Below are 8,957 nucleotides of genomic sequence, written 5' to 3' on the forward strand. Positions count from 1 at the left end.
ACAGCTAACCATTTATTCTTTTTGACTGTTCACAATTCACAAATGATCATTTTGATTCCCGTGATTCGATTCACCATGTTTGAACCGAACCCCAACTACTATAATGGCAAAGCAAATAATTTGATTTGTGAATTCATATAAATGAATATATAATGTGTATATTTTAACTTTTTTAAATTTTATATATGAAGTGAGACATCCGTTTTATACAGTAATTTAACATTTGTATGGTCTAAATGCTAAATGTAATATATAATAATTTGACTCTGCCGGAACAAGGCTTGGTTTGTCTTTATAAAGTGGTCAACATTTGACATTTAAATTTATTTTTGTGTGTTTTGAGTGCTACGACTATGTTCCAGTTCGTTTTACTAAACCGTATTTCCACAGCACTCAGGTTGCCATAGCACTCAGGTTGCCGTAGCACTCAGGTTGCCATAGCACTCAGGTTGCCATAGCACTCAGGTTGCCATAGCACTCAGGTCAGGTCCATCTCCAGTAACACTCCCGCGCAGGCGTACTAACAACAGACTGATAGCACCGTAATAACAGAAATATATAGGGATACTTTAAAACAAACTTAAGTTTGACTTTAAAAAAAAAAAAAAAAAAAAAAAACATTTTTATTTCTCAGACTGGCACAGCGGGAAGTACGAGCGTGAATGCCGCGAGGACCATGATGAGGTGTCCAGCGTGAAGAGTGAGGGTGCTCCCTTCCGTGCCGGGTTCCGGGGGCGTGGTCGTGGCAGGGGCAGGGGACGGGGACGAGGCAGAGGAGGCAGCAGCAGAGGTAAGCTCTCCGTGGAAATGAACAGATATGGTATCGTATCTAGTTGGATGAGAGAGCCACGGTCTTAAGTGATTGAAGAACAGCGATGACCTAATAGCATATTTATTGAGAAGTCGGGCGTAGAATGTAACGCATTACACTAGCAAAGATTTAAAACTCCATTTCAGGTGTCTGTTTTTAGTACTGAAGTCTTAAAATACATAATTATTTTCATTTGTGTGGTTCCGAGGCTCTCTGTCTCTCTCTGTGTCTGTGCTCATGGCTTTGCCTTTGTCCTATGTAAACCCTGATCTGGCCCCGCTAAGGATACAGTAAAAACAACACAATCCCATAACAACCAGAGTGTGGTATAGTGCTCGGCGAGTCCTGTGATTCCCTCAGTGCCACGGGTGGAGGCAGGTTGCCTGGTCTTGCTTTTTCTAGCCACCAGCCTCTCCCCTCTGGCTTCGCCACAGGAAAACACTGCCCCCCCACCCCTTTCATTTGAGGAGAGAGGGGGAGGAACAAGGGGAGTAGAGCAGACCCACCCACTGTCATTATGAAACCTGCCGTTCCTCTCCTTCTTACTAGGCCGAGATCCCTCTGTCTTGAGTTTTACCCCCCACAGGAACACACCGTTTCAGCAATCTAACAACGTTTTCCTGACAGGATGCCATATTTAAATTCTCTCTCTGCTGATCTTTAGACAAATATTTACTCTCTAGCTCTGTCAGCTTGCTCTGATTTTTAGAGTGTATTCACACGCCTTCCTAGGCTCAACAGCTGTGCTGCAAATGTCTCTGCTGTTGCTAAACTGCCTCTGTAGCTTTGTTTGTTTTAGTAGGTATGTGACAGCCGCCCAGCAATGGTTGACTTCTGCCGTGTCTCCTGCCAGGTCACTATGACTACCATTACGGCTACAAGGCCTACGACGGGAAGGACGGCGCCTACGGCCAGAAGTTTGGCGCTCCAGTGACCTACTACTATGACAACATGAGCAGCAACGACCTGTACTCCGTTGACCAGGACCTGCTCAAGGACTACATCAAGAGGCAGATGTGAGTACTGCCGTTGGTTACCGCACAATTAGAACTAGTGCCGTTGGTTACCGCACAATTAGAACTAGTGCCGTTGGTTACCGCACAATTAGAACTAGTGCCGTTGGTTACCGCACAATTAGAACTAGTGCCGTTGGTTACCGCACAATTAGAACTAGTGCCGTTGGTTACCGCACAATTAGAACTAGTGCCGTTGGTTACCGCACAATTAGAACTAGTGCCGTTGGTTACCGCACAATTAGAACTAGTGCCGTTGGTTACCGCACAATTAGAACTAGTGCCATTGGTTACCGCACAATTAGAACTAGTGCCGTTGGTTACCGCACAATTAGAACTAGTGCCGTTGGTTACCGCACAATTAGAACTAGTGCCGTTGGTTACCGCACAATTAGAACTAGTGCCGTTGGTTACCGCACAATTAGAACTAGTGCCGTTGGTTACCGCACAATTAGAACTAGTGCCGTTGGTTACCGCACAATTAGAACTAGTGCCGTTGGTTACCGCACAATTAGAACTAGTGCCGTTGGTCATTGTCTTTTTCAGGGTTTAAATAATGTAAATAACCTATGCTGTTTTAGCAGACGGTTTCAACCAAAAGGATTGACATTCATGCGTGCACATTTAGTCATATGGTTGGCCCCAGAATATAACATGGAATCTTAATTTAGGTGTACATACATAGGCCAACAATTTCCATGATCAAATTCCATCTCCAATACAACGGATTGTAGTTGAAATTCCATTTATTTTCACTCCGAAACAAAGCTGAGAACATAGCCAAATATTTAGTCTCAACACTTTCCCCACCTCGTATCATTGTACTCCCTGACAAGGGCTATCCCAACAAACAAAAAAATCTTCAGATTTTGTTCTATTGAAAATGTCTTCACAATAAACGCGTTGTGATTCTAGGAAGACTGATTATGTTGACTTCCTGCATTTTCTCCGTAGTGAGTATTACTTCAGCCTTGACAACCTGGAGCGGGACTTCTTCCTGCGCAGGAAGATGGATCAAGAAGGCTTCCTGTCTCTTGGCCTGGTCGCTAGCTTCCACAGGGTGCAGGCCCTCACCACCGACGTCAACCTCATCATAGAGGTACGTACGTCCCCCTTCTTAGCTGTTTCTAGCAAGGTGGCGGATGGCTCTAGAAATAAACACGTTTCTCTAACGTCAGAACTCATCAGATTTTTTGAATTTGTAGGTAATTCAAGGCTTTTTCGACGAGTTTTGACTTCTCGACAACAACAAAAAACACTTCCTGCATTAGTTTCTTTCCCTCTTTTAAGTTTTTAGAAGTTTTTTGAATGTAATGCAGAAATGTATTCCAACTTGCCAGAGAATATTCTAGATCAGGGATGCCAAACATTCAGACAGGGTGCCTGATTTGGCCAGCAAGGGAGTCCAATCCTGCCCTCGTGTGGTTTTAGTAAAAAAAAAAAAATAAATAAAAAAATAAAAAAAAAAATAAAAAAAAATATATATATATATATATATACAAAACACACATGCATATAACGATAGATGAGTAGATACTATTTAATTGTGTTTCATACCCTCAACACTCTTAAATCTACCCCCTTAGTCTTTAAAGGGTAGCAAAGAGGTGGAGATCATCGAAATGAAGATCCGCCGCAAGGTGGAACCCGAGAAGTGGCCTCTACCGGGTCTTTCCATGGGACCGGACCACAACCAAGTCGACCTGACCCAGCTCATCCACTGCCCGGAGTTCGTGCCCCGGCAGACGCCCGCTGAGCAGACAGGTAAAAGCAGCTACACTACACCCGCTGTAGAACAGATACCCAACCGTTCTGACGGTGACCCGCTGTAGAACGGATACCCACCCGTTCTGACGGTGACCCGCTGTAGAACGGATACCCACCCGTTCTGACGGTGACCCGCTGTAGAACGGATACCCACCCGTTCTGACGGTGACCCGCTGTAGAACGGATACCCACCCGTTCTGACGGTGACTATCCATTTAGCTACTCAAAACAGGTGTATTGATCCACCTAGTCAGCCACACATCCACTTTAACTGTGTGTGTGTGTGTGTATTTTCACTATGAAAACAGACGGTTGTACACTTGGCCATACAGAGTTGCTCTATAAGCACATGGCTATACTCCGCTGCCTAGCCAGCCACAGTCACTGTATACTTGCTAGTGTCTCACTATTCACTTATAGCATCACAACACCCTGGTGAAGGTTAAAAGCCTCCCATGTTGGCTCAGTTTGGGCCCGGCCTAGACACCCAAGTTTAAAAAAATAAAAATATAATTTAAGAACGGGTCTATACAGTGTGATACTGTGAAGTGGACTCATTCTGATTCAGTCGAGGGCTCTCTTGCTGTGTCAAGTAGACCCTGATTAGGCAAAGCTGATTTAGTCCATTGGGTTGCTTATCTGGTGAGCTCACTCACCGCTCTGTCCACATGGTACATCCTGTAGGCTTGTCTAATGATCACCTGTCTGTCCACATGGTACATCCTGTAGGCTTGTCTAATGATCACCTGTCTGTCCACATGGTACATCCTATAGGCTTGTCTAGACTAGGGATCACCTATAGTCAATCTAATCGACAGAATCTGCTCCAGGGTCTCCCCGGTCCTCCACACCCACCAGGGGCTCAACCAGGGCCTCCATGCAGCCCAAGGTGGAGCAGGACGTGTCCAACCTGAAGAGCATGTCCAAGGGCCTGTCGGCGAGTCTCCCCGACCTGGACTCTGAGTCCTGGATCGAGGTGAAAAAGAGGCCCAGGCCTTCCCCGGCCCGACCCAAGGTGAGAGGAGCTGAAGGAGAGGAGAGGGACGGAACGTGTTCGGAAGGGGGATTCAAACCTCACAATACGATATTATCGCGATATTTGGGTGCCGATATGATATGTATTGCAATTCTCACACTTCTATGTGTGTTGTGAGATTCAACACTGATTTTATTGCGATTTGTTCAGCCAAACATGTTGCTCACCATATGTCTGCTGCAGAGGGACGAGAACCATGAGAAAATTAGTTTTGATCAGTCAATGAAATAGAAGTGCTGAAAACAGAATTGTGTCCCTAATTTAAAAAAACAAACAAGATGGAGGACAAGCTATGAAGGAAATACTGGAGTTTTGGTACAGGGGACAGCCAACTAGCGCAAAAATAATATTGCGAAATTGTCAAAACGATATGACACAATGTATAATATCCCTAATGTGGTCTACATTTATCCTCCCCCATCGCTTATATGAATATCAGGGCAATGTTGCATCGTCATGCTTGCAACAAAACCCAATGGTTATAAAGGCTTCCTTCAAGACACTTAAGACCTATTTCATGACCTAATATCTGCATCCCAAATGGCATCCTATTCCCTATTTAGTGCACTACTTTGGACCAGATCCCTAGTCAAAAGTAGTGCACTACATAGGGAATAGGGTGTCATTTGGGGGTATATACCATTCCTCTACATTGCCCTCTCTCCACTTGTCTCCCTCTCCACCTTTGTTTTGTCATCCATCCATACCTCCCTCCCTCCTCCCTGGGTGTTAACTGACGGTAGACCCCCTCGTTGCAGCAGAAGGAAGAGGCTGTCTCCCCGGTGCCCCAGCCAGGCCCCAGCCCGATCCCCTCGGTCTCCCCGGCCCAGGCCTCGGCCACGGGAGCCAAGGAGGAGCAGGACGAGCCCGAGGAGCTGGACTTCATGTTTGACGAGGAGATGGAGCAGATAGATGGTCGCAGGAACACCTTCACCGACTGGTCCGACGACGACTCGGACTGCGAAATCGCCGACAACGATGTTAACAAAATCCTCATCGTGACTCAGACGCCGCCTTACCTGCGCAAGCACCCGGGTGGCGACCGTACGGGCCACCATACGTCACGCTCTAAGCTGACCAACGAGCTGGTGAAGGTGATCAACGACGGCCTGTACTACTACGAAGCAGATCTGTGGGATGACAACTACGAACCTGAGTACGCCACCATCAAGGTCAGTCCCTTTCACTGAGACGTCAACTCCGTAGTCAGGTATCAAGAAAGGTAAATTGAGTTAAAACCCACAGGGATTAGTATTTGTTTGTTTTTCTATTATTTTTTTACCAGTGTTGCCGATGGGAATGTGGTGATTAGCACAATTTCCCCTAACTAATTCCATATCTCTTAGTTAAATTAGGCATGTTTAACCTAGCTTCCACCAGGCCCAGAAACTATTTCAAAAATAATAAATTAAAACAACATCGTTTGTATGCATCACTGATATATAACTTAAGTGGGCTATTCTGAAAAGTTCCAGGTGTCTATTCTGGCTGCAGTGTGGATGTTTCTGTCCCAAGGCCTGTGAGCACGCGGTGGGTCTGGATGTGGCGGGCCACAGAATGGTCGTGTTGCCATTTTGAATGTTTGTTTGTTGTCCCTGCTCTCATTGTGACAGGGCTCTTTGTGCCCGTTCACGTGCCCCCCCCCACCCCCAATCCAGTGGTGTGTGGAAAAGGCTTGCGTCCGCTTTAGCTAAGGGCTCTGTTTAAGTGGGTTTCGGGGGGTGGGGATATATTACTCTTCAAATGTCTTCAGAGGTAACTTTGCTAGACTTCGCGATGGCTGGGGCTGGAAATGTAAGTGTTTCAAAAATGGCACCTCATTTTGGTGCTCTGCTTTTGACCAGAGTCCTATGTGCCCTGGATAAAACAGAGCCCAATATAGGAAATATGTTGAGGACGCAGGCTCTGTGTGTAGCATTCCAGTTTAGTAGTCGTTGTTTTTGCTGTTTTTTTTTTTTCTACCAGTTTTGTCTTCGAGGAAAGTTGATTGTTGTGTTTTGGAGATCGTTAACTGTTGACATCCAGACTAGTTTGAAATGGACTGGGATGAAATAGCAGTTAGATTGAAGGCTCTACTATAGCCTTGTAGTTTCTTGGTCACCATGCCCTGTTGGTGTGTGTGGTGTGTGTGTGTGTGTGTGTGTCCAACCATAACCCAACCATTAGAAGGTACATTAGGCTACATAGATCATAGATGACAGGCCATTAACTATATCCTCCGGCTTTTGTTGTTTTGGTTCTTGAGAAGAACAAAAAAAATAATGTTTTGGACATGCAATGAGGCATGGTCCAATGTTTGGCTTTTTGAATGTTCATCGCCTGGACACATAACGGCTAGTCCTGGACACATAACGGCTAGTCCTGGACACATAACGGCTAGTCCTGGACACATAACGGCTAGTCCTGGACACATAACGGCTAGTCCTGGACACATAACGGCTAGTCCTGGACACATAACGGCTAGTCCTGGACACATAACGGCTAGTCCTGGACACATAACGGCTAGTCCTGGACACATAACGGCTAGTCCTGGACACATAACGGCTAGTCCTGGACACATAACGGCTAGTCCTGGACTAAAAAGCACTTTCAATGGAGAATCAAAATGTTTTTTTTATTTTTTAGACTGGGCTCAAATCTACCTCTCTGGGGAAACAAACCAGCCCATTAAGTTTGACCACTGTCTCACTGAGGCTCTCTGCCATGTTGTCTCTGCAGCAAGAGGTGGAGAACTTCAAGAAGGTTCACCTGATCAGCCGAGAGGAGTTTGACTGCCTGACCCCAGAGCCCCCTGTCGACCCCAACCAGGAGGTACCCCCGGGACCCCCCAAGCCCCAGCAGAGTGAGTACCACGGACTACACACACACACACACGCACACACACACACACGAGGCAGACACGGACAAGACGCAGACCTCTCAATAAAACAGGGGTTACGCAGCCTATCCAGTGCCTAGCTCAACCACTGAACGAACGGGCGATGACACCATGGAGCAGAGCAGTTGGTAGCGGGTCTATGGCTTTTGCAACACACACTGAAAAGCTTGGAAACTATAGCAATACCCTCCACGTAAGATACCCGTCTTACTCACGTGCATATCCTTTACGTAGCTGTGATACTAAAATGACCCATAACTGTATTCCAGATATCACTCATGACTCCTATGTCTCACATCTTTCAGTTCCCGTAGACGCCTTGGCGAACAAACTGTTCGGTGCCCCCGAGCCTTCCACAATAGCACGCTCCCTCCCGACTACTGTGCCTGACTCGCCCAACTACCGCAGTGCCCGGACACCCCGCACGCCACGCACCCCGCACCGGAAGGACCCCCCCATGACGCCCCGCTTCTACCCCGTGGTGAAGGAGAGCCGGCCTGTCGACGCCATGGTAACAAATAAGAGTTTCTGCCATTTAGCTTCAACTCATGTTGATCTCCCGGGGGGAACAGCCCGTTAGATGTTGATCTCCCGGGGGAACAGCCCGTTAGATGTTGATCTCCCGGGGGAACAGCCCGTTAGATGTTGATCTCCCGGGGGAACAGCCCGTTAGATGTTGATCTCCGGGGAACAGCCCGTTAGATGTTGATCTCCCGGGGGAACAGCCCGTTAGATGTTGATCTCCGGGGGAACAGCCCGTTAGATGTTGATCTCCCGGGGGGAACAGCCCGTTAGATGTTGATCTCCCGGGGGGAACAGCCCGTTAGATGTTGATCTCCCGGGGGGAACAGCCCGTTAGATGTTGATCTCCCGGGGGGAACAGCCCGTTATTTGCCCCTTTTCAAATTTGTGCATCTTTTGCATAGAAAAGGGGGCAATTCCTTTTCCACAGCACTGTACATATAGATGATATTAGACTTATACTGCGCATCTGTTTATACATATGATTTGGAAAGTGTCTTTCACTTCAAACTGACGACTAGGGCTGGATTTGGGTGTGGGCGTCTTGACTTCTGTCGTTCTCCTGGTGTAGTTAACTTTCAATCTCTATCTCCTTCTCGCTATCTCCCTCTTGCTATCTCTCTCGATCCCTCTCTCTCTCTCTCTCCTGATCCCTCTCTCGCTCTCTCTCTCTCTCTCTCTCCCTCTGTCCCTCTGTCTCTCTCTCTCTCTCTCCCTCTCTCTCTCTCCTGATCCCTCTCTTGCTCTCTCTCTCTCTCTCTCCTGATCCCTCTCTCGCTCTCTCCATCCAGACCCCCAGGAAAAGGAAGACCAGACACAGCTCTAACCCCCCAATGGAGTGCCACGTTGGCTGGGTGATGGACTCACGAGAACACCGGTCCCGCACTGCCTCCGTCAGGTGAGACGAGTCTCACCTGTGTGATTTGCGAA

At 47.2% G+C, this 8,957-nt stretch overlaps 1 protein-coding gene across 6 annotated transcripts in view; it reads left to right on the forward strand.

The window, feature by feature from the left end:
- Positions 1 to 8,957, forward strand: part of larp1 (La ribonucleoprotein 1, translational regulator) — a 59,067-nt gene that overhangs the window by 35,608 nt on the left and 14,502 nt on the right. For 3 of the 6 annotated variants that reach the window (XM_042309603.1, XM_042309598.1, XM_042309602.1), the window contains 9 exons: positions 635 to 790; positions 1,665 to 1,827; positions 2,779 to 2,923; positions 3,411 to 3,588; positions 4,410 to 4,606; positions 5,371 to 5,799; positions 7,346 to 7,469; positions 7,811 to 8,016; positions 8,819 to 8,925. In XM_042309603.1, coding sequence (XP_042165537.1) covers positions 635 to 790; positions 1,665 to 1,827; positions 2,779 to 2,923; positions 3,411 to 3,588; positions 4,410 to 4,606; positions 5,371 to 5,799; positions 7,346 to 7,469; positions 7,811 to 8,016; positions 8,819 to 8,925 — 1,705 coding nt within the window. The remainder of the gene's footprint in view (positions 1 to 634; positions 791 to 1,664; positions 1,828 to 2,778; positions 2,924 to 3,410; positions 3,589 to 4,409; positions 4,607 to 5,370; positions 5,800 to 7,345; positions 7,470 to 7,810; positions 8,017 to 8,818; positions 8,926 to 8,957) is intronic. The other 3 variants (XM_042309600.1, XM_042309601.1, XM_042309599.1) reach the window with 3 other exon arrangements.

This window comes from Oncorhynchus tshawytscha, linkage group LG30 (genome assembly GCF_018296145.1).
Source record: "Oncorhynchus tshawytscha isolate Ot180627B linkage group LG30, Otsh_v2.0, whole genome shotgun sequence".
Classification (NCBI taxonomy): Eukaryota; Metazoa; Chordata; class Actinopteri; order Salmoniformes; family Salmonidae; genus Oncorhynchus; species Oncorhynchus tshawytscha.